The sequence below is a fragment of the Chiloscyllium plagiosum genome, unplaced genomic scaffold (genome assembly GCF_037043375.1).
Source record: "Chiloscyllium plagiosum isolate Xiang-an unplaced genomic scaffold, Cpla_swu_hap1 HiC_scaffold_30, whole genome shotgun sequence".
NCBI lineage: Eukaryota > Metazoa > Chordata > Chondrichthyes > Orectolobiformes > Hemiscylliidae > Chiloscyllium > Chiloscyllium plagiosum.
In genome coordinates, this window is record NW_028270168.1 from 39,117,791 (window position 1) to 39,142,924 (window position 25,134).

General features: G+C 40.6%; 1 protein-coding gene across 2 annotated transcripts in view; it reads right to left on the reverse strand.

Moving 5' to 3' along the window:
* The window catches only part of LOC122563725 (angiopoietin-2), a 243,994-nt gene that overhangs the window by 105,164 nt on the left and 113,696 nt on the right, over window positions 1-25,134 (reverse strand). For both annotated transcript variants that reach the window (XM_043717869.2, XM_043717870.2), the window contains 3 exons: window positions 20,531-20,652; window positions 12,330-12,562; window positions 4,214-4,335 (listed from right to left, as the gene is read on the reverse strand). In XM_043717869.2, the coding sequence (XP_043573804.2) occupies window positions 4,214-4,335; window positions 12,330-12,562; window positions 20,531-20,652 (477 nt within the window). The remainder of the gene's footprint in view (window positions 1-4,213; window positions 4,336-12,329; window positions 12,563-20,530; window positions 20,653-25,134) is intronic.

Below are 25,134 nucleotides of genomic sequence, written 5' to 3' on the forward strand. Positions count from 1 at the left end.
AATGGGGAGTAATGGAAGCTGACCTCATCTTAATTTTCCCTTTGCTTCAGTAAATTTGAACTGGCCCAGAACTCTGCTTCACAGACGTACTACCTCACACAACTCTATGCTTGCTGACCTATGCTAGTTCATAGTTTGGCAGTCCCATGATTTTAAATTTCTTATCCTTGTCTTCAAATTCCTTCATAGCCTTGCCGTCTCCCTATCCCTATTGCTTCCTCTATTCCCTCAGTTCCCCATGCCGTAACTCTGGGATTCTTTCTTGATCCCCTTTTCCTTCTCTTTCAAACCATTTTCTAAAATCTATACCTTTGACCAAGCTGATTTTCACCAAATATCTCCTTCTGTGGCTGATTTCAAACTTCATTTTTAATAATTTTGAGGGAAATGTGAGCATTTTATAACTTGTTATCTATTTTGTTGTACAAGTTATGGACTCTTTTCTGTTTGTATTTGTATGAGTCCCTGATTGATGAAAAGCTAATTCTAAATGTATGCTTCAAATATTTGATTTTATGATTTGAGTCAAATGAAGTCAGCTGCAACATGAATTGAAAATACTCATAGCAATTGGGAAGTAAACAGATTCCCAGAGCTTTGTTAACCAGTTGGCAAAGAAGGCATGTTTGTAAATGTATAGATCAATGGAATTTGGTACAAAGATTAAGTGAGTATAAGTGGTTATATAAGGAACTGTAAGTGATGAACTGTTTTGAAGATGTCCTGTTCACAGGTCCAGGATTGATTACAAATGGTATAGTTAAATCAAAGTAAGGCAGTAAATTCAGAAGACATTGGAAGCCCCAGCTGCAGGCAATAAATGAAGACAATGAAAAGAAGTTCAGTACACAATGTTTGAAGATGACAGAAGGAGAAAAAGAAGTTCAGAAATCACACAGAGCCATTTGTGGTCATTACAGTTAATGGGATGGAAGAACTAACCCAGCTTTGATATCAACCACCTTTCATCCTTCATTCAGAATAATTTTTCTTGCTTAATAAATTCTCTTAGTGCCACAACATCCTGTCAAAAGTTATTGGCTGATCGCTGAATCTCTCACAATTCCAATGGAACATCTTTTGGATATTTTAATAAATTAAAACTGCAATATAATTGTAACTGGTTGATACATCTTACAGTACCCATTCAGAATGGGGAAAAAAAATCTATGAAAAAACTTTCTCTATGCAGAGAACAAAACTTTTATGCCATTCTTGTGTATTTTGTGGGATGTTAGCATTACTGGTGAGGTTTTCATTTGTGTCCATTGCAAAGTACTCTTGGACTGGCTGACACACAAAGTCATTTCAGAGGCCAGTCAAGGGTAACTGTATTGCTGTGAATCTGTTTGCATGCCAGTCAATGTAAGGATGGCAGATTTCCTTCCCGAAAGGGTGTTAGTGAATCAGATGATTTATTACAATGATCCATGATAGCCTGATCTTCTGGATTATTAATCAGTTGACACCACCAAAACCTACCATCTGCCCAAATCAATGAAGGTGAGTGCAAAATAAACAGATATGGAGATGTGTCAAATGAGGTTAGGAGATTTTCACGCAGTAGTCTGTAGATCAATAGACTCCATTCAGCCCGAAGTATATTCAGGCTTCAAAGTTTCTCTTACGTCAATTTTGATACTGAGTTTCTCCAGTTACAAAATGTTCCATTGATAGGTCAAGTAGCCAATTAAAAACTTTTTTCAGAAGCTCAAGAATATAATTGCTATTATTACACGGAATGATTACCGAAAGACTAAGAGATTTCTAACATCCATTCACAATAATAAAAACAATGCTGACATAAACAACTAGTCTTCATATAGTTGTTCCCAATGAAACATACAATTAGATTCTCAGAAGCATTTCAACACTCCTTTAATTGGCTACCTGAGCTATCACTATCTTTGAATGATTTTAATAGAAAAAGCTTTAACTGGTTAAAATTAGTAATCCACCTTCACCAAAGTAGCTATTAATATTTTCTTCCAGCATAGAACACCCACAACATGCAGCTCATTACACTTTTTAAAAAGAAAGAATAGCTTGAATTCACAAATACTCTACATAAAACATCATTGTCAAATAAATAAGCAAAATGGGAGAGGACTCACTTCTATTGGATTATGAAACTCTGATGAGGAGTCTTTTTTTCAAATAAAGTGAATTGCTCTTTATAACATTTATGTATCAATCATAAGGGCTAATGTTGTATTAGTGATGCAATGATCTGTTAACTTGGCACCAGAGGGGGTCTGATTTGGGCAAATATGCATCAATGGCTGTAAGGTTCCTTGATCTGAGTAAAGTAAATGAATTACTCATCTAACAATTTCTACATTGATCTTTCTATTCATCTCACTCATCATTTTTCCCATGGCTTTCAAACTGCAAAGGTCCTCACTTGTTTAACCTCTTACTTTAGAATTACATCGTCACTGCTGATACTTATCATAAAATCATAGAACCCTACAGTGTGGAAAGATGCCATTTGGCCCATTGAGTCTGCAATGACCCTTTAAAGGATATCCCCTTATGAACCACTACTCCTACCATTATCACTACTCCTGGTTCTAATCCAATATTTGACAATGGACATTGAAAACTGTCCAAAATTGTAGCAGTGCAAACATTGTGAGTGGTAACTTGATGTACCATGCATATCAGAACTGAATGCAATGCTTTAATGTAATAAGAGTTTGCAGTTGTGTGCTTTTGACACTACATTGCTTAGATTGTTTGTTACTAACAATAACCATTACGGACACTTCTCATTAGGGAGGGGAGATTTTTAATCTAAAAAAATGGTCGATGACAAATACTGGACTACTTCAATACATTTTTGATAACTGAAAGTTATGAAAACTGGTTGTGAATGATAATCAAAATCTCTTAATTCTGGCAATGATGTGTACTATAGTAAAACAAAAAGTGAAAAATAAATGATATGACACAAAATTTATTTGTACAGTTTGGCTAACTCTTAATATTCCCAATAAGGCAATGCCTTGATCTGTTCAGAAAATTAAGCCTGTAACATTCTGAAGTTCAGCATTACAATAATGCACAATCTATTACAATATCATTTATGGTGGATGCATTGATTATTGTCATTAGTGGCTGGTGCAATATTGAAGCTACCTTCCACATAATTTTAATAAATGATAACAAAAACAGCATTTGCAAAGCTCTCAAAGATGCCCCAAGGTTACATTATTGCAGTATCCTTTCCTGCTCATTGATTTTGTTAGTCCTGCACTGGCCTCTGGAAAAATAAAAGAATTAATAGCAGCCCAGAACACATACAAAGTTTTTTTTTAAATATGATTTCTATTTTTGTACTTAGTTTCTCTTCATAATGTTGCTGGACATCTAGCATTGATGAACTGAGATGACATAACTGAAAAAAATCTATTATTTCTACCCTTGTGTCAGACATTCTAGAACAATATCTTAACATTCTCTAAGTTTACCTCCCATTCTCCAACATATCTACAATATGCTTTGAATGAAATGAGATCTATTGTGAGGAAGCAGGGACACAAGCTCATGATCCAGTCCTCTAGTACTCCAACAAAATTTTGAATAGATCATCAAGGCACACTGTCCATGTCAATATTGGCACAGAAAAAATACCCTCATTCCTTCAGTAATAGATATTCTACTCCAGAGGTTTCAGTGAATAATCCAGACTAAAACTTTAATGCTGGACTTGTGAATGCTACATGATCATCTTTCAGATGTGATGTTAAGGATATACACCTTCTATATATCGAGCATAAAAGATAAGTTGTCACTATTTTGAATTTCAGTAGAGAGGTTAAAGTAAGAAAGAAATTGGATTTATGTAATGCTTCTCAGCCCCTCAGGAATCACAAAGTGCTCTGCAGGGAAATCTATATTTCTGAAGTATAGTCATGATTCTAACAGAAAAAAAGTCTCCTGGTTTTCCTGGTCAATATTTATCCAATAATCAAAATCTCTGGAGCCAGGTGAACTAGTTACTTATTCCATTGTGGTTTGGAGACTGAGCACAGTTTTCCTGACATCACACCTCATCAGTAAGCATCTTGTCATAGCTTGAGACTATGAATTGTGCTACCTAAATTGAAGATGTAGAAACAAAGATTTTAAAAGATATTGTAAAATCAAAAGAGCAAAATGATTTTAGAAACAGAACTTATTAAGGAGGCTGAGACTTGTTTTACCTTACCTTCACTGTTTCTGTTGTGTTGATGATATTTAGAGTATAGACTCCACTTGTCATAAATCCTGATTTGTACACTTCAGCACAGTCTTTAAATGCAACTTGATCTTTGGCAGTCCGTGGAATTTCTATGATATAGAACAATAGAGGTCCTCAGTTTATTTGATCCAATTAAAAACAAAAACAACAGGACTTCACAGTTTTAATGCCACTTATTGCATCTTAAAGAAAGGGATTTAATCAGACTCGTTTTACTAAGGAGAAAGGAGTGACAGAGGGCCTGTTCCTTTTAGATTACATATAATCTAAAACAAGGGAGGAACATTACTTTCTACTCTCCCTAGTTTATTCCTCATGGTTGGTTTGTGAAAAGGCCACGTCAGTGAGAAGTGGCCAGAAGATGGACCAAGTGCCCAGAAGTGTCATTTTCTTCAGTTTTTCAGATTAAACAACATCTGGAAGCTGTTTCAACACCAGAATAGATAAAATTGCAGAAATAGGTTCACATCCCAACAGGGCAGCAACTTAACATATGAGCAATCATTTATTTATCAAAATAAACAATAACAATAAGAATTCTGACAAGGTTGCTGTATGTTTATTATCTCTTGGGACTACCATTGCTGATGCTCACAAATGGCACATTTGACACAGGATTTAAATATTAATTACTGCCCAAGAGTCCAGTGGGGAATCACCCGTATGGTGCCTCAAGGCAGCTCACAGCTGTTTGTATCAGACACTCTTGTTTAATTTTGCACTGCTGATCACATTGCAGAAGAGGAAAAAAGACAGTGATAAAAAATAATTACTACATTTGCATCTTTCACTTCTTTTCATAAAAATCTCTTTGAAGGCTGGAAATTTTCAGGTCCAGTGCTTTTTGCATTTATTGTCTAAGTGACCTCATTTACATATTTATGAACATTGTTTATAACTCTAAAATATGCAAAATCCATTTCGATCTGTTTATTTCTGTGCATGGGTCTGCCTTGCACAGAATGAAGGACAAGTCATATTATCAGCATTATGGATAGTATCAATATTGTGCATTGCACCATTAGTCAAATCAAAAACCCTGCAACAGACCGAATGGTGGTCAAGTGAGCACAATACCGTCAGCAGGTGAGAATTGTCTTTGAATATCTCTCAACAGTCAACATTTTAGGCATAAGGGACAGGTTGCCTTAATATATTCTTATTAATGATTCATTGTCCCCTCGTGGTATTCAGGGTCATTGCTAGTGAAGGCATGTAATTCTCAGGATTCCCACTCATCATCTCTCACCTCCTGATCCCAAGTGATTGTCAAGCCAACTTCCAGCAGCTTCCCTCAACCTCTTTAGATTTCAAAAGTCAACAAACCCTAAGTTTCCTGGGAAGGAATTTTTATTGTTGGCATTTTTTTTGTTACCAGATATAGCATCCACTGTTTTCCAGCAATTGAGAGAGTGGCCTATGTCGACTCACCTGAGACTTTTCACTTGCACCCTCTCCAGAGCCCAGTGGAAATTTGGACATATTTTGAAGTAGTATTTTATGGTTACGACTTATTTACTGGCGACAACTTACATAAGCATAGTTACAAAAACAGTTAAAAATTTTAAAAAATTCAAAATTAATTAAATAAAACAAGGATGGAGAGTCAGGTGATGGATTGTTTCTGCATGATGTGGGAGCTGGTGGACACCATCGTGGTTCTGAGTAACCATATTTGAAGGAAATGTTGGTTGCTGGATGAACTCTGACTCAGAGTCATTAAGCTGGAGTCTAAGCTTCAAACATTGCGACACATCCGGGAGGGGGAAAGCTACCCAGACACTGTGTTTCAGGAAGCGAAAGTGGGTACTGCAGAAGCTGGAGATCAAAGTCAAGATTAGAATGGTGCTGGAAAGAAGGAAAGAAGGGCTTTTGCCTGAAATGTTGATTTTCCTGCTCCTTGGATGCTGTCTGACCTGCTGTGCTTTTTCAACATCATCCTAATCTTGACTATATTTCAGGAGACAGTCACACCCCTTAGACTAACTAACTTGAATTCGGCCAAGGGTCAGGGATAGAAGGGTTGTGGCTGTGAGTCAGAGGAATCCATGGGGTAGATGGATCCAGGAGGTAGAGGGATCCAGGAGATAGAGTTGCAGGAGCCTCAGCAACCACGATGGTGTCCACCAGCTCCCACATCATGCAGAAACAATCCATCACCTGACCTTCCATCCTTGTTTCATTTAATTAGTTTTGAATTTGTCTTTATCCAACAGGTTCATGAGTTTTGCTTCCTGTGTGGATTGGAATAGGGACTGCAGGGAGGATGAGCTGACTGATCTCAGCATTGTGTGCTGGGAGCCATTCAAGTGGTGTGAGAGAAATGTTATTGTAATTGATGATAGTATAATCAGAGGCACTGACACTATTCTTTTTGACCAGGATTGAAAGTCATGAAGGTTGTGTTGCCTGCTTGTTGCTCAAGTTCGGGGTGTTTCATCTGGGGTGCAGAGGAACTTGGAGTGGGAGGGTAAACATTCAGTGATCGTGGTCCACGTAGCTACCACTGACATAGATAAAACTAGAGCAGAGGTTCTGTGAAGGGAGTATGAACACCTCGAAGCTAAATTAAAAAGCAGAAGCAAAAAGGCAATAATCTTTGGATGACTACCTGTGCTACAAGTTAATTGGTACAGGATCAATAAGATTAAGCAGGTAAATGGGTGGCTCAAAGTTTGATGTGGGAGAAATAGGTTTGAATTCATGGGACATTGGCACCAGTACTGGGGAAGAAGGGACCTGTGCCAATGGGAAAGTCTTCATCTGAATCCTGCTGGGACCAGAGTCCTCACAAATCACATAATTAGGGCTGACAAACTATAAGGGTGAGGGGAGGGTTTAGTTATAGGGGAAATTGGCAAACCTGAATTAAAGGAGGAGATAAGAGTGCAGAGCTCAGGAGAGGTTATTAAAATCTGCAACACAGACACAAATAGGACAGAGTGTACAGAATGGGAGAGCAATCAAACTTCAAGCACATTGGACCAAAAGAATGACAATGAGGTAAGGGGCAGTTAATACAGGACTGAAATTGATATATCTGAATGCATGTCGTATAAGGAATGAGGGAAATGAGATTGTGACACAGATTGAAATTGGAAGGTATGACATGGTGGGCATCACGGAGATGTGGCTGCAACAGGATCAGGATTGGGGACTGAATATTCACGGATATACATCCTATCAAAAAGGTAGGCAGGTGGGCAAAGGGGGTGAGGTTGCCTTACTAGCAAGAAATAAAACTAAATCAATAGTAAGAAATGAAGTACGTTCAGATGGTATAGAATCCGTGTAGGTATAATTGAGGAACCGCTAAGTTGAAAAAAACATAGTTAGAGCTATGTACAGGCCTCCAAACAGCAGTCAGAAGCTAGGGCACAAGATACACCAGGAGATAGAAAAGATGTGTTGGAAAGGAAAAGTTACAGTGATCATGGGGGATTTCAATATGCAGGTGGACTTCGAAAATCAGGTTGGTAGTGGATTGTAAGAAAAGGAATTTGTGGAAAGTCAATGAGATGGCTTTTTTGGAGCAGCTTGTGGTGGAGTCCACTGGGGAGCAGGCAATACTGGATTTAGTGTTATGCAATGAGGCAGACTTGATAAGGAAGTTGAAGGTGACAGAACCCTGAGGAGACAGTGATCATAATATGAGTGAATTTACTCTGCAATTTGAGAGGGAGAAGATAGAATTCAAGGCAATGGTATTACAGCTGAATAAAGGCAACTACAGAGGCATGAGGGAGGAGCTGGGTAGAGCTCCTTGCCCAGCAGAGGAGTCTAGCAAGAAAGACAGTGGAACAGCAATGGCAGGAGTTTCTGGGAGTGATTCAGGAGACACAGCAGAGATTCACCCTGAGGAATAAGAAGCATGGTACAGGGAGGATGAGGTAACCCTGGCTGACTGGGGAAGACAGGGATAGCATAAAAGCAAAAGAGAAAGCATATAATGTGGCGATAGGCAATGGGAAACCAAAGGATAAGGAAGCTTACAAAGACCAACAGAGGACAACAAGTAAAAGGAGGGAGAAGATTAAATCTGTGGATAAGCGAGCCAGTAGTATAAAGGAAGTCTAAAAGTTTCTGTAGATATATAAAGGGTAAAAGAGGGGCAAAAGTGGACATTTGGCCACTGGGAAATGATGCTGGAGAAACAGAAGTAGGGAACAAGGAAATGGCTGTGGAACTGAATAATTACTTATCAGCCTTCACGGTGGAAGACACGACTAATATCCCAAAAATTCATGATAGTGAATGGGCAGAGCTGAGTATGGTGGCCATCATCAAGGAGGTGGTTCAAAAAAACTGAATGGTCTGAAGGTGGATAAATAACCTGGACCAGATGGACTACACTCCAGAATTCTAAGGGAGATAGCTGAAGAGATGGTGGAGGCATTAGTGGTGATCTTTCAGGAATTGTTAGAATCAGGAAGAGTCCCAGAGGACTGAAAATTGCTAACATGACATCCCTTTTAAAAAGAAGCAAGGCAAAAGACTGAAAATTATAGACTGATTATTCTAACCTCAGTTATAGCTAAGATCTTGGAATCCATTGTGAAGAATAAGACTTCTGAATACAGAGGAACCTTCATTATCCACCATTCGATTAATTTAATCTCAGATTATCCGAACAAGATCGCAAGGTCCCAATGCGTGGCTAATTATGTTATCCGGCATCGATTAACTGGCATTCGATTAACCGAACAAAATACTCTCTGCCCGTGTCCTTCAGATAATCGAGATTCCTCTGTACCTAGAAGTGTATGGTAAAATATGGCAGAGTCAGCAAGGTTTCATCAAAGGGAGGTCTTGCCTGACAACTCTTCAATAATTCTTTGAGGAAGTAATGAGCAGAATAGACCAAGGAAAGCCAATGGATGTTATCTACATGGACTTTAAGAAAGCCTTTGACAAGGTGCTGCACAGGAAGCTACTGAGTAAGATAAGGGCCTATGGTGTTAGAGGCAAGGTGCTAGCATGGATCGAAGCTTAGATGACAGGCAGAGAGCAGAGAGTGAGGATAAAAGGGTCATTCTCAGGATGGCAGTCGCTGACAAGCAGTATTCCACAAGGTTCAGTGTTGGGATCATAACTTTTCACTTTATACAATAGCTATCTAGATGAAGGAACTGAGGACACTCTGGCTAAGTTTGCAGATGATACAAAGATAGATAGAGGGACAGGTAGTATTGAGGAGGGGGGAGGCTGCAGAAGGATTTGGACAGGTTAGGAGAGTGGGCAAAGAAGTGGCAGTTGGAGTACAATGTGGGAAATTGTGAGGTCATGCATTTTGTTAGGAAGCATAGAGGCATGGACTTTTTTCAAAAAGGGAAGAAAATTCAGATGTCAGAAGTGCAAAGAGTCTTGGGAGTTCTAGTTCAGGATTCTGTCAAGGTAAACTTGCAGGTTTAGTCAGTAGTTAAGAAAACAAATGCAAAGAGGACTTGAATATAAAAGAAGGGATATACTTCTGAGGTTCTGGTCAGACCACATTTGGAATAGTGTATGCAGTTTTGGGCCCAATATCTCAGGAAGAATATATTGGCCCTGGAGTGGGTTCATAGGAGGTTCATGAGAATGGTCCAGGAATGAAAAGCTTAATATATGAGGAATATTTGACGACTCTGGGTTTGTATTCAATGGAGTTTAGAGGATGAGGGGAAATCGAATTGAAGCCTACAGAATACTGAATGGCCTAGACAGAGTGGAGATTGGGAAGATGTTTCCATCGGTAGGAGAGACTAGTACCTGAGGGCACAGCCTTAGAGTAAAGGGAAGACCTTCTAGAAAAGAGATAAGGAGAAACTTCTTCAGCCAGAGAGTGGTGAATCTATGGATTTCATTGCCACAGAAGGCTGTTGAAGCCAGGTCATTGAGTATATTTAAGACTGAGGTATATAGGTCATTGAGTATGAAGGGGATCACGGGTTACAGGGAGAATGCCGGAGGATGGGGTTGAGAAACTTATCAGCCATGATTGAATGGCAGAGCAGACTCAATGGGCTGAATGGCCTAATTTCTGTTCTTATGTTTCATGGTCTTATGTTCTTATAGTACTGACTTTGGAAGAGTTGATCAGAAGCAACAGGACTGATCAAGCTACTTAGGAACACAAGAATGGCCCATTCAGTCCATCAAGCCTGTCCCGCCATCAATATGATTGTGGTGGATTGTACATTTCAATGCCTTTTACTCAAACCATCCACATAATCTTAAACACCACTGGTAATCAGAAAACTATCAATCTCTAGCTTAAACATTCTCAAGGACTGAGCTTGTGGAACCATCTGCTCCAAACATTAACAACTGTCTGAGTAAAAATAAAACCTCCTCATCTTGAACCTATGTGGCATCATCCTTATTTTGAGTTACTTCCCCAACTAGGTGAAACCCCTTACCTGCATCTATCCTGTTTATCCCTTTATATACTTTGTGACGTTCAATGAGATCACTTCTTAATCTTTATAACAGGCCCAGTTTGCCCAATCTCTCTTCATAGAACAATCCCACCATTCTGGGAACAAGTCTTCTGAATCTTTGTGGATGCCCTCTATGACTATAATTTTTCCTGAGATAAGGAGACCAAAACTGTGCACAATACTTCAGGTGTAGTCCAACCAAGCTTCTATACAATTGAAGTAGTACTCCATTACTCATGTACTCAAATCTTCTTGACACGCAACACAAGAAAATGGGACAATTTACTTAAGTCATCGGTTCGGGAGCCTTATCGTTATGTATTTGACAAGTTTTCATTAGGCAATCACAAACAAGGCAATAATTTCATCAGAACAGTTACCATCCAAATGCTCAAGAAGGTCTCAGTTCAATCTATAATCTTTGCTGAGACAAAGCTCTCAAAGGACATATAATTGGCTTTCACACTCCTACATGGACGATGCACAATACCTGTCTGTGAGATATTGAAAACACAATGAATATTTTCTGAAACAGTCATAAACAACTTATAAAGTGAATGTTTGTTTCTCTTTCCATAGATGCTGCCAAACCTGCTGAGTATTTCCAGCATTTTCTGACAACAGTTCAGAATTCCAACATCTGCAATATTTTGCTTTCACTTGTATGAAATCATTATTGTTAATTATTGGCATGGAGAAGTAAAATTCCTTGATATACCCCAGTAAAATTCATTAATTGGTCAGTTTTATTTATATTTCCAATTTTTTGAGCTGTTTCAAAGAAGGATTGAAGTCAGTAGAGATAAATATAATGTTATGTGGTCAAACACTGTATGGAGGTCACAGTTCTAGAGTTCTTGTCAAGAGTATTTGTCAAAGAAGAGTGTCTGCAGAGATGATCCTGCCAGACTTGGGCAATGGAGATACAGAAATAGCAAGATGTTCTTGAGTTTGCTTTCTTACTCTCAACAGAGGTTTATTTCAGGAAACTAATCAATTCTTACTCTATGAAGAGTATCTCAGTGTCTCTTCCTGTTGGTCTCTGATTGAATATATCAACACACATCATAAGGATTCTATCTTCAGTGTTGGGACATGAGTCCTGATCAAATATGAAAGTCATAGAACAATGTATTGTCTTACTTATTCACTTCTCAGAAGTGTTCCTGTATACAATGTTGTTACCTTGCTTTTTCTAAGTGTAATATGTCCTCTGTTGCCTTCAACTGTGATGGCAGAGCAACCCTGTCTATGGATCACCCAAGGGTGAGGCTAAACATTCTTCATTATTTTAAATTTCTTGAGATCTGGCCATGCAATCAGTCTCATCAAAGTGCAGAGATGGGCTATATGTCCTGCTGTAACTTTGCTGGCTCTTTGCTAGAATTGTATGAATGATCAGCATGGTTTAACCCACTGTATAGCTAAAATCCTTATCCAGCTCAGCTAATGGCTTTTGGACCAGCTGAACATCAGACAAAGTACAGACTCCATAAGGAGTCTTCAATCTTTATTTCGCTTGGGTAAAAGGTAATGAGAGTAGGGGGATCAGAAATTGTGGCGAAAACCAACTCATGTCCCCCCATGATTCTGTTCTTAAGCACAAGAAGACATCGCCATATCAGTCAGCAGGCATGAAATTTCAGCATGATCTTTACACTAACCGTTGCCATGGGAAACCATATTCAGCAGGTTGTGAACAGTCTCCATTAATAAAAGCTGCTGGCTCTGTAGGACACTGTTGTTCTGTGTGGCTACATTCAGCTGCTTCTCCAGCTGCCCGATAAGTGTACTCTGTTTCACCAACAGGTCCTGCATCTCCAGCTTCTCTGCTTTTATTGACTGAAGCTCAGCTTCATGTTTACCTTCCATTTCCAAGACTTTCTTCTCTAGAAAGCTGAAAGACAAGATGTCATGTTCAATATCAATGTGCTTTCTTTTTATTGAATAAAGGTTAGTATATTGTCCAGGTGCATTCTGCGAGAGATGGATGCAGATGTTAGACCGATAATTCATGAGAAAAGATTTTTTATAATTCCTAGAAGTGTTCAAAATTCGAGAATTTTATTTGTCACATTTTGCCAGCAGTCATGGCAACAGGTGTATTTCAGGATGGTATAAGATTTCTAGTTTTGAGATGATTTGCAAACTTGAGGGTTAAAAGCCTCCACACTCCCAGCACCAGATTTTCTTAATACTTTGATCATGGTACATGCAAATTTGAGATTAGTTTGTGTTCTATGTTGTGGATTCAACATATTGACTTAAAAATTATAAAAGCAAGTTACGTCCTCGGGCAGGTCTGTGAGATGTTTATCATAGAAAAGGAAACAGATCAATTCAGGGTTAGGAGTCTGACAACCGGGTCATTTCCAGGTCCTGATGACGCATTTTATTGTTGTCAGTCATTTGCCTCACTGAGAAAGCGGGTTGGGATCAAGCCACGCTATTTGCAGAATTTCCACAACAGTTACAGATTTTAAAATGTACACAGAATTCCCCAGTTTGCTGGGTTTTTGGACCCAGTTTGACTAAAAGTATGGACCACATTTCTGTGTTTAACAAAAATTACGAGTTTTTACATTTAGATGTTAGCTACAGGCAAACAATTATGAACCATTAGCATATAACCCATTATTCAAAACCTTAATGCCCTGCTAAACTCCCACTTAAACACAAACACAGTCAGAACAAAAAAAATAGCTGCTTTGGATGAAGGAAAACTGTGAAAGCTATTCAATAGTCACCGTTCACAGGATCTGCTGAGATAGCTCTTGGGCTGCTCAGAATGCTGATCCTTAGCTTTCCTTTCTCTGGATATTTTCAATGATTTCCAAGAGGTAAAGCAAGATTAATTCACACAATGGCAAATGTCACTGTTTTATTAATTAAAAGTCATGGAATTGAGCGATCACTGAAGGAAAAATAAACTGGTTTTCTTCAGGCTTAAAGGAGCTTTTCCTGCAGAGAGAGCTCCTGAGCTGTTGAGGATCTGTAGACATCTTACTATTTGTTCACAGCTGTTGAGCTACCTGAGAACCAATCATATTTTGTTGGCAAGCAGAAGGCATTTGTCACTGGTCTACAGAAAAACCAGCCAGTTGTGGCCAACCCAAGCTCCATTTGTACACAACCCATCAGCTCCAACAAATCTGAGTTGACATTGATGGAGGAGGCAGCACTAAGAATTGTGGAAGCACCATTGTGTTAGGGTTTGGGAGATGGCAAGATATGAGGCAGTGAAGAATAGGATTATTTGCTAACCCAATTTACATCAGATGAGCAAGAAGGTCTCTTGTGTGATTCTCGCAGTGGCTATACAACTGGTTTCATCTATGAGATTAGTTCTGATAAGGCATCTACTAAAGAACTGAGCAGATGCAAGCTTCCTGCTGAGTAGGAGAAACATGGAAATAGGTGAGGGATTGCAAAGGGAAGAAGGTGTTACATCACCACTTTCACATTCTTTCAAAGAGTCAGTAGGGAGGTACCACTGACACACAGAATCATAACTGAGGTGTACCATCCATTCATTGCTTCACCGCAAATCACCAAAGTTACGTTAACAGCATCTTCCAAATCTGCACCACCAACAGGAATGAAGAGAATAGATGAACCTGCAAGCTCCTCTCCAAATCACATACTATCTTGAGGTTGAACTATACCATTCATTATTGCTGGTTCAATAGGCAGGAATTCCCTTCCTTAGAATACTGCGGAAAAACTTACATCCCAAAGACTGCAGCAGCTCAAGAAGACAATGCCTTCTCAAGGTCAATTAAGGATAGGCAATAGCAAACAAGGCCCAGTTACATGAACAACTGGAAATATGAGGTGAATTGTCAGGATAAAGGTTAAGGAAACACAGAGCAGTCTCTGATTTGTTAATGCAAAGCAAGTATCTGAACATTGTGGCCACTGCAGTAGAGGTTACCAGTAGTGTGAATGTTGGTAGTTAAATAGTTAATTTTATGTTTCTTCACTTTGTAGGTTGATAGAAATCCTTTCAGCTGTGAATCCTTCCAGAAGTGGCTGACTGTCAGTGCTCAGAGTGAGAGATATTATTTTCCTTGCTCTTTACCGGCTACACAAGGCTCTTCAAATGGCTAATCTCAGTGCTGTAATTCTCAAAGCACGATACTATTGTACACACATGAGGACATCACACACTAGGCAACTAACACACACAGACCAGGGTTGAAGCTCAAGTTTAACTCCTGTCTCTGCGTATTCCTGCAGGGAGGAAACATAAAAATGTCTCTCAGCCAAACTACTGTCCACTGTTACTATCATGTGCACAGCCTGAGATAACCCAGGAGATTATAACTTCAATTTGTAGTTCATTTTCTCCCTATGAAGCTTCTCTGACGTGTCATCTCTCTCTCTCTCTCATACACTCTCTCACTCTCTCTCTCAGCTGCTAGCTAATTTATTGCTGACACCAACTGTTGGGTGTATGCCCCTTTTCTTTAGAAAAAAACAATGTTGCAATTCAAGTTCAGTCAGATCACTACTGATCCAGGTTTATGATCTGGGGTTATGACTATGTGTGTTAGGGTATTTGGGGACAATTAATTATGACACTTGACATGAGGAAATCGATGAATAGTGAATAAGTCCAGAGATCTCTGCACTTGCACTCACCCATCCTAAAATGGATCTAATTCCTGCCCTCTGGAAAAGGCATCCATAACTTCCCTGATGCCCTGAAGAGTTGCTGAAAGCACAATGGCATTCAGGTCTCCAGCTGATCCCTGGATCAACCTAAATAGTAATTCAGGGTGATCTTCACCACTGTGAGTCATGAATTGCCATGGGAATTATGAGGCATCAGTTTATTCTAGATCAAAACATACATGTCCAGGATAAACTTCCTGGACATGTATGTTTTGATCTATCGTTGTCTCAAATAGCATCTGTTCATCTGCAGATTGCTGACTTGTGGGTAAAACATGCAGGAAGGTCTCAGTAACACCTTCTTCCCTTTGCAATCCCTCACCTATTTCCATGTTTCTCCGACTCAGCAGGAAGCTTGCATCTGCTAATGTCTCTCTGTACTACTCTGTCTGATGTCAGAGTAAACCAATCCCATTTCATCTCGTTCAGCCGTTACTAATTAATTAACTAATTAATTAATTAATTCATTCATTCACAAGGATTTCCCTTAGCGACCTTTCCAAATGATGCCAGCAGGTTCATGAGACTCTCAGGATCGCACTATTCAATGTTCACAAATAAAACCTGCTCACTATTGGTGATGACAAATCTGTGCCACTGGTTAAGAAGCTTAGCAGCATTCTCCAAGTCAGAAACAAGCTGATCTATGTACCTATTCAACACCACAACTCGCTTCTGTACCTATGACAGTTGCACATTGTCACATCCCAGGCACTACATGTTTCACTTGCCTATCAATTGAAAATTTGAACTGCTCCTCCCAGGCTTGTTGTTGCAAGTTTAATTGTAAGCACAAGAGGCAAGCATTTGTGCGCAGCTCCCCTGTCACATTCCAATCACTCAATATCTGCCTCACCCCATGCCTTTAGGAAATTGCCTTGTGCTGTGGAGGTATTGGGGTGCAGTAATCCCTCTGGCAAGGCGATTTTCAATGCATGCTAGTTTCCATCTCACCCCCCACGACATATGAGATTTCAAAGCCACGTTAAGTCTAGAACAAGAGATCACCTAATTTAAGATGAGGTGAATTTTGACTTGACTGAATGACGAAGGAGAGAGCATACCCTGTGCTTGTGTTGTGCAGAGTTACAAGCATGTTGTCCAGGAAGTAGACGTCAGTGTTTGCAAAACCACAGAAAAGAAAACAAGACAGTTTATCACTGCCATCTAAACGATGTTATCCAGCTGCAGAGCAATAACTTCCTACTGGTGTTTTTCTTTGTAAAATGAATATGCAAGCATCATTTAAACAAAGGAGGTCTCAAGGAGCAAACAAAAAAAATCAGCAGTTTTTCATTACAATAAGTTCATTTCAAAGAGACACTAGAATCATGCAACCCAGGCTGAAGCAAGTACTGAATCAACCAATTTCTCATGCACTTATTTCGTGCAGTCAAGTCGCATAAACTCCAAACACTTTAATTATCAATTCAGTGAAGCACTTGAAGCAGTCACTAAGAATTCTCAGAAATATTATGGTTGTATATGGGGTCTAGAGCAGTGAGATGAATCCATCATTTATTTCTTGAATTAAAATACTTCAAGAGTCACAGTTCTTGACACAGTGAACTGCTCTGAACAATGTTTTCTCTTTTGGAAAGGCAAAGGCTTCTTAAATAATCAGCCAGCCATGAACAGATTCTGTTGCATCGGAAGGATATATAAATCATGATTGGGATAGGAATATGGAAACAGGTGCAGGCCATTCAGCCATCATGTCTCTTCTGTCATTTCATGAGAAAGTTCGATCTATTAGAGTCATAGAGTCATAGAGATGTACAGCACGGTAATAGACCCTTCAGTCCATGCCGACCAGCTATCCTAACCCAATCTAGCCAGCACCCAGCCCATATCCCTCCAAACCCTTCTAATTCATATACTCATCCTGATGCCTTTTAAATGTTGCAACTGTACCAGCCTCCACCACTTCCTCTGGCAGCCCATTCCATCCATGTACCACTCTCTGTGTGAAAAAGTTGCCCCTTAGTTCTCTTTTATGTCTTTCCTCTCTCACTCTAAACCTATGCACTCTAGTTCTGGACTCCCTCATCGCAGGGAATAGACCTTGTCTATTTACCCTAACCATGTCCTTCATGATTTTATAAACCTCTATAAGGTCACCCCTCAGCCTCCGATGCACCAGGGAAAACAGTCCCAGCCTATTCAACCTCTTCCAATAGCTCAAAACCTCCAACCCTGGCAACATCCTTGTAATTTTTTTCTGAACCCTTTCAAGTTTCACAACATTGTTCCAATAGGAAGGGGAGCAGAATTGCATGCAATATTCTAAAAGAGGCCTAACCACTGTCCTATACTCACAAATCCTGTACTCAATACTCTGACAAATAAAGGAAAGCTTACCAAATGCCTTCTGCACTATCCTATCTACCTGTGACTCTACTTTCAAAGACCTATGAACCTGCACTCCAAGGTCTCTTTGTTCAGTAACACTCCCTAGGATGTTACTATTAAGTGTCTAAGTCCTGCTAAGATTTGCTTTCCCAAAATGCAGCACCTCACATTTACCTAAATTAAACTCCATCTGCTGCATCGCAGCCCATTGGCCCATCTGATCAAGATCCTGTTGTAATCTGAGATAAGCTTCTTCACTTTCCACAACACCTCCAATTTTGATGTTATTGGCAAACCTACGAACTATACCTCTTATGCTCACATCCAAATCATTAATGTAAATGACAAAAAGTAGTGGATCTAGCACCGATCCTTGTGGCACTCCACTGACCACAGGGCTCCAGTCTGAAAAACAACCCTCCACCACCACCCTCTGTCTTCTACCTTTGAGCTAGTTCTGTATCCAACTGGCTAGTTCTTCCTGTATTCCATGAGATCTAACCTTGCTAACCAGTCTCCCATGGGGAACCTTGCCGAACACTTTACTGAAGTCCATACAAATCATTTCTACCACTCTGCCCTCATCAATCCTCTTTGTCACTTCTTCAAAAATCTCAATCACTCAGTGAGATATGATTTCCCATGCACAAAGCCATGTTGACTATCAATAATCAGTCGTTGCCTTTCCAAATACATGTACATCGGGTCCCTCAGGATTCCCTCCAACAACTTGCCCACCACCGATATCAGGCTCACTGATCTATAGTTCCCTGGCTTGTCCTTACCACCCTTCTTAAACATTGGCATCACGTTAGCCAACCTCCAGTCTTCCGGCACCTCACCTGTGACTATCAATGATACAAATATCTCTGCAAGGGGCCCAGCAATCACTTCCCTAGTTTCCCACAGAGTTCTCTAATACACCTGATCAGGTTCAGAGGATTTATCCACTTTTATGTGTTTCAAGACATCCAACAGTTCCTTCTCTGTAATATGGACATTTTTCAAGATGTCACCATTTATTTCCCTATATTCTATATCTTCCATGTCCTTTTCCACAGTAAACACAGATGCAAAATACCTGTCTAGTATGTCCCCCAGCTCCTGCGGCTTCACACAAAGGCGGCCTTGCTGATCTTTGAGGGGCCCTATTCTCTCCCTAGTTACCCTTTTGTCCTTAATGTATTTGTAAAAACTCTTTGGATGCTCCTTAACTCTATTTACCAAAGCTATCACATATCCCCTTTCTGCCGTTCTGATTTCCATCTTAAGTATACTCCTATTGCCTTTATACGCTAAGGATTCACTTGATCTATCCTATCTATACCTACTCCTCAACACCATTTGCTGTTCTTTAATTCTTCTGCTTTACACAATATCAAACAAAACATTATTGATCTCAGTCTTGAAAGTTACAACGAACCAAGCATTCAACGATGTTGGGGAGAGGAGGTCTCACATTTATGTTTCCCCACTGTTGTGATAGAATCTTCTGTAACGGCATGGAACGGACTCCACTGGGTGGACTGATAAGTCTTATCATTGTTATGGGTCTGAGGTGGAACTGGGGTTGGAGAGCAGTCGGCACTACCTTTCAGACATTGTGCATTTGTCACTCAGCCTGTCTCACTGTATTGTGAATATTTCTACTTCTCTGTATTTTTCATTGTGGCCTAAAATAGGGAATGTACTGTTTTAATAACCATGGACTGTGGCTGCACTTTTTAAGAACAAGTTTCCTGACACTCATTGTCTGTTTCGTTTACAGTGTTGTTTCTTCAAGCAGTTGGGATAAGTCTAATTGCAGATGAGCTGGAATCAAGTGCTAGAAGTGAACATAGATTCAACTGAGAACAAATAGCTGATTGGGGAACGGTGACCAGATGATGTGACAATTCTTCCCGCCAACAATCATGTAATTGGGTCTCAAGTAGCTGAAAGGCTTGTGGGTATGAATGTTTGTAATCATCAGACCATTGACAAAGAAGGAGTTGTCTTTCTCTCTACAATAAAAATACACCTTTGTTTCCCTCCATCAATTGCTTTAAGCTGAGGCATTAAACCCTCAAGCCTTTCTTAGTGTGACTCCCTGTGACTCCTACAAGCGATTATAAGGACCTGGAGATGGAAGGTTGATGAGCACCAAGTCGTAATGACCAAAAAGTATCATTTCAGTGAAAGGGACCATTGACCTGCCTCCCCAGTCTTTCTCTCCATCCATCAAACATTGGGTGTTTTTTTCATGTCTGTTTATATGTCTGTCCAGAACGAAGAGCAAAAACAAAGAAAATTACAGCACAGGAACAGGCCCTTTGATACTCTAACCCTTCATGAATCCAGATCCTCTATCTAAACCTGTCATCTATTTTCTAAGAAAGAACAAACGTTTGTGTAGGGGAGTCGCAGTGTAGGGGGGTGTTTTGAGTTTTTAATGAGTAAAATTATCTGTGGACAATTTATAAGTGTCTACCTGTCATTAGAATCTTTTGTTTTGTAATAACAAATGGTGCTTCTAAGTGTAGAAACCTAATCCACTCTTCCTGCCAATCTGTGTTTAAAGGACAGATAAAATGAGGATTTCTGTGTACCTCCATAAAACCTTTATCTTTTGCAATGAGTCTGGGATTAGTGAGACTTCATTTCCAGCATGCAATCCCAGTAAGCTTTAACAGCGCCACAAGTTCTGTTTGATTTTGGAATCATAGGTAGCACTGAGCTCTGATGAATACATTCGGGAGCTCTTTACATCTGCCCATTTCAACAGGATGTTTCAACTTGTCTCACAGTTTGAGTCTTTAGCAGCTTCAGTGACAATACCAGCTGCATTGAAACGCACCTGTTCTTTTCATGGAGTTTAGTAATTTCCTGTGTCTGCACCATGATTTGTTTCTCCAGTTTGTTTGTTGAAAGCGAATTCTCCAGCAGCTGGATTTCAAGCCGTGATGTTTGATTCAGAACCTTAAAAATAAGTCAAGTTATTCTCGATAATGGAAAGGAACAGTTAGCATTGGAGCCAGCACTTGCTAAACTTTGAGTTGTCAAGCAGTTTAACCTGGAAACCTGCCATAAATGCTGAATATAGACAAATTCTTATTTTACTTTAGGACATGGAAAAGTATAGCACATGATGTTGTAACGGAACATGACACCAACTTAAACCATTCCCTTCTGCCTGTCCTTGATCCATATCCCTCCATTCATTGGAGACAGTGAGGACTGCAGATGCTGGAGATCAGAATCGAGAGTGTGTTGCTGGAAAGCACAGCAGGTCAGGCTGCATCTGAGGAGCAGGAGAATCGATGTTTCTGGCCAGAGCCTGATGAAGGGCTTTTCCAGCATCACACTCTCAGTCCTTCCATTCTTTGTCTATTATGAGCTTATCTAGAAGTCCCTTCAAAACCCCTATTGTATCTGCCTCCATCACCAGCCCTGTCGTGCATTCCACACGCAACCACTCTGTGTTAAAAATTTGCCCCTCACATCTCCTTTGAACTTTCCCTCTCTTACCTTAAATGCATGGCCCCTCGTATCTGATCTTCCAACTCTGGGAATAGGATTCTGACCGCCAACCCTATCTCTGCATCTCATAATTTTACAGATTTCTACCACGTCTCCCCTCAGCCTCAGCTGCTCCAGAGAAAACAACTTGGGTTTTTCTAGCCTTTCCTTTTTGCTTATACCCTTTACTCCAGGCAGCATCCTAGTAAACCTCTTCTGCATACTCTCCAAAGCCTCCACATCCTTCCTGTATGGTGGCAACTAGAATTGAACATAATACTCTAAGTGCAGCCTAACTAAGCTGCAATGTGACATCCTGACTCGTGTTCTGAATTTCCCAACTAATGCATGCCATATACCTTTTTCACCACCTTATCTACTTGAGTGGCCACTTTCAAGGAGCTATAGACTTCATCACAGAATGCCTACAGTGCAGAAACAGTCCATTAGGCCCAACAAGTCCACACCAATCCTCCGAAGAGCAACCCACCCCAACCCATTCCCCTATCCTATTACATTGCATTTCCCCTGATTAGTGCACCTAAGATTAGATCAGATTAGATTCCCTACAGTATGGAAACTGGCCATTTGGCCCAATATGTCCACACCGACTCTCTGAAGAGTTACACACCCAGACCCATTCCCCGACCCTATATTTACCCCTGACTAATGCATCTAACACTATGGGTAATTTAGCACGTCCAATTCACCCAACCTGCACATCTACAGACTGTGGGAGGAAACCAGAGCACCCAGAGGAAACCCATGTGGACATGGAAAGAATGTGCAAACTCCGCACAGTCGCCCGAGGTTGGAATTGAACCCAGGTGCCTGCATTGTGAAGCAGCACTGCTAACCACTGAGCCACCATGCTGCTCCAAGATCTCTCTGTACATCAATGCTGTTCAGGGTCCTGCTATTAACTGTATATTTTTCCTTAACATTTGATTTCCCAAAGAGCAGCATCTCCCACTCACTCGGATTAAACTCCATCTGCCATTTCTCCACCAATATCTGTATGTGATCTATATCCCACTGTATCCTTTGACAACCTTCTACAGTATCCACAACTCAACCAATCTTTGTATTGTCTGCAAATTTACTAACACACCCCTCTACATTTTCACCCGAGTCATCTCACAAATGGCAGGGGTCCCAGTATGATCACTGAGGAACACCACTGGTCACGGACCTCCTACCTGAAAAACAACCTTCCACCGCTACCTGTATTCTACGGGCAAGCCAATTCTGAATCCAAGTAGCCAAGTCACTATGGATCCCATGCATCTTAAGTTTCTGAATGAGCCTAAATTGAGGAACCTTTTCAAAAGCCTTACTGTAATCCATGTAGACAACTTGCACTGCTCTACCCTTATCGATCACCTTCGTCAACTCCTCGAAAAATTCAATTAAGTTAGTAAGACACGACCTGCCTTGCGCAAAGCCATACTGATTTTCCATGATTAGGCCATGCTTTTCCAAATGTATGTGAATCCTATCCCTAAGAATTCTCTTCAACAGCTTCCCAACCATCAATGTGAGATTCAGTGGTCTATAGTTTCCAGGATTATCTCTATTTCCCTTCCTGAACAGGGGAGCAACATTCCAGGACCTCTCCAGTGTCGAGTGAGAATGAAAAGATCTTGATCAAGGCCCCAGCAATCTCCTCTCTTGTCTCTCTCAATAATATGGGGTAGATACCATTGGGCCCTGAGGACTTATCCACGCTAATGCTCTTCAAGAAATCCAACACCACTTCTTCCTTGATCTCAAAATGTCTTAACATATTAGTGAGAAAAAGAGCACCTTCTGCCATCGGCAGACTGTCTGTAAACCCTCACTCTAAAAGGTACCTTTTCCATACGGAACATCTTTGCAGCAGAAGACCAAAGACGAACCAGGGAGTCCACGAACAGAGGAAGATCGACACCACTGTCTGGCTTTGAAAATTGATTTGCTGTAAATTTAACAGGGGCTTTATTGGATTAGTATATTGTTATAGAGTGGGAGGTAGATAACAAACCTTTAAGGGAAAGGAGGCTTACAGTTGTAAATAGTTGTTTAATGTTCTCTTTTGCAGTTAAAGAATAAAGCTGTTATTTTGGGCAGTTCTCTGTCACTCATACTTTAACAGATTACGAGGCAGGGTGAGCTTTTCTGTGTGCTTGGTTTAATTAGCAGAAGGGCTTGCCACCGTGTCATAACAATTATCATTAGAGTCTTAATTCCAGACTTTTATTGGATTCAAATCCAGGTCCCCAGAACATTACCAGGTTTCTGGATTAACAGGCCAATGGTAATAGCACTGGGCTGCTGCCTCCCCTGTGCTACCTAATTACTAAATTAGAACAAGTATCAAGCAACCTAACATTCTCTGAGTAGTATCCATGTGAGTTCTGCATATCTGGGCCAGTCTCTGATGCTGAGGTTAATTCTGGAGATTTTTGCAGAGGGTTCAAAGCAGTGAAAATCAACCTAATTCAAAGTTTAAACTTCCTGGGTAATCCCAAAGCTTGTGCAGGCACTAGAATTTCTCCAGGATCCCAATGCCCTGCAGCAATTGAAATTCAAATGTTGCTATTCTGGGCATTTGAAGAATTTAGCTAATGTTTGCAGCTGTCATGGACCTAGGTTTTATTTCTGGATTTTGTCTCACAATTGTGAGACTGCATTAAAAGAAAAATGTGTTCAATCTTCGTTCCCAAAGGGGTTAGTTTGGGTTTAGATCAGATGTAAAAAAAATGTGAAAATCTCAAACCCAAACTCAACTCAGTCATTTTGTAAATGGGACATCGGAAGCCAGAGAAGATGCAGCCAATGCAACCCCATGAAATGGATTGGACATTCTAATGCACCATTATAATGCAGCAAGGAGCATCTTATTAACTTCAGTTATAGATATGACAATAGCGAGGTGGGTGGGGGTTGGGGAAGGGAGGCCTATAGTGCTGTGGGTAACGATCCTGCTTCTGAGTCAGTACCTCAGGGTTCAAGTACCACCGTGTACTTGATGACCAACCAGATTTAGAATCAAACTGTAACTCCTTCTCGCACAAACCAAGGACAGGCAGTAACAATGGGACAGATGATCAGCCAAGGACAGGCAGTAACAATGGGACAGATGGTCAGCCAAGAACAGGCAGCAACAATGGGATAGATAATCAGCCAAGGACAGGCATTAAGGATACTACAGATGATCAGCCAAGGACAGGCAGTAACAATGGGACAGATGATCAGCCAAGGACAGGCATTCAGGATGGGACAGATGATCAGTCAAGGACAGGCAATAACAATGGCACAGGTGGTCAGCCAAGGACAGGCAGTAACAATGGGACAGAGGATCAGCCAAGGAGAGGCAGTAACAATGGGACAAATGATCAGCCAAGGACAGGCAGTAACAATGGGACAGATGGTCAGCCAAGGACAGGCACTAAGGATGGGACAGAGGATCAGCCAAGGACAGCAGTAACAATGGGACAGATGGTCAGCCAAGGACAGGCAATAACAATGGGACAGATGGTCAGCCAAGGGCTGGCAGTAACAATGGGACAGATGATCAGCCAAGGATAGGCAGTAACAATGGGACAGATGGTCAGCCAAGGCATTAAGGATGGGACAGAGGATCAGCCAAGGACAGGCAGTAACAATGGGACGGATGGTCAGCCAAGGACAGTCATTAAGGATGGGACAGAGGATCAGCCAAGGACAGGCAGTAACAATAGGTCAGATGATCAGCTAAGGACAGACAGTAACAATGGGACAGATGATCAGTCAAGGACAGGCAGTAACAATGGGACAGATGAGCAGCCAAGGACAGGCATTCAGGATGGGACAGATGATCAGCCAAGGACAGGCAGTAATAATGGGACAGATAAGCAACCAAGGACAGGCAGTAACAATGGGGCAGATGAGCAGCCAAGGACAGGCATTCAGGATGGGACA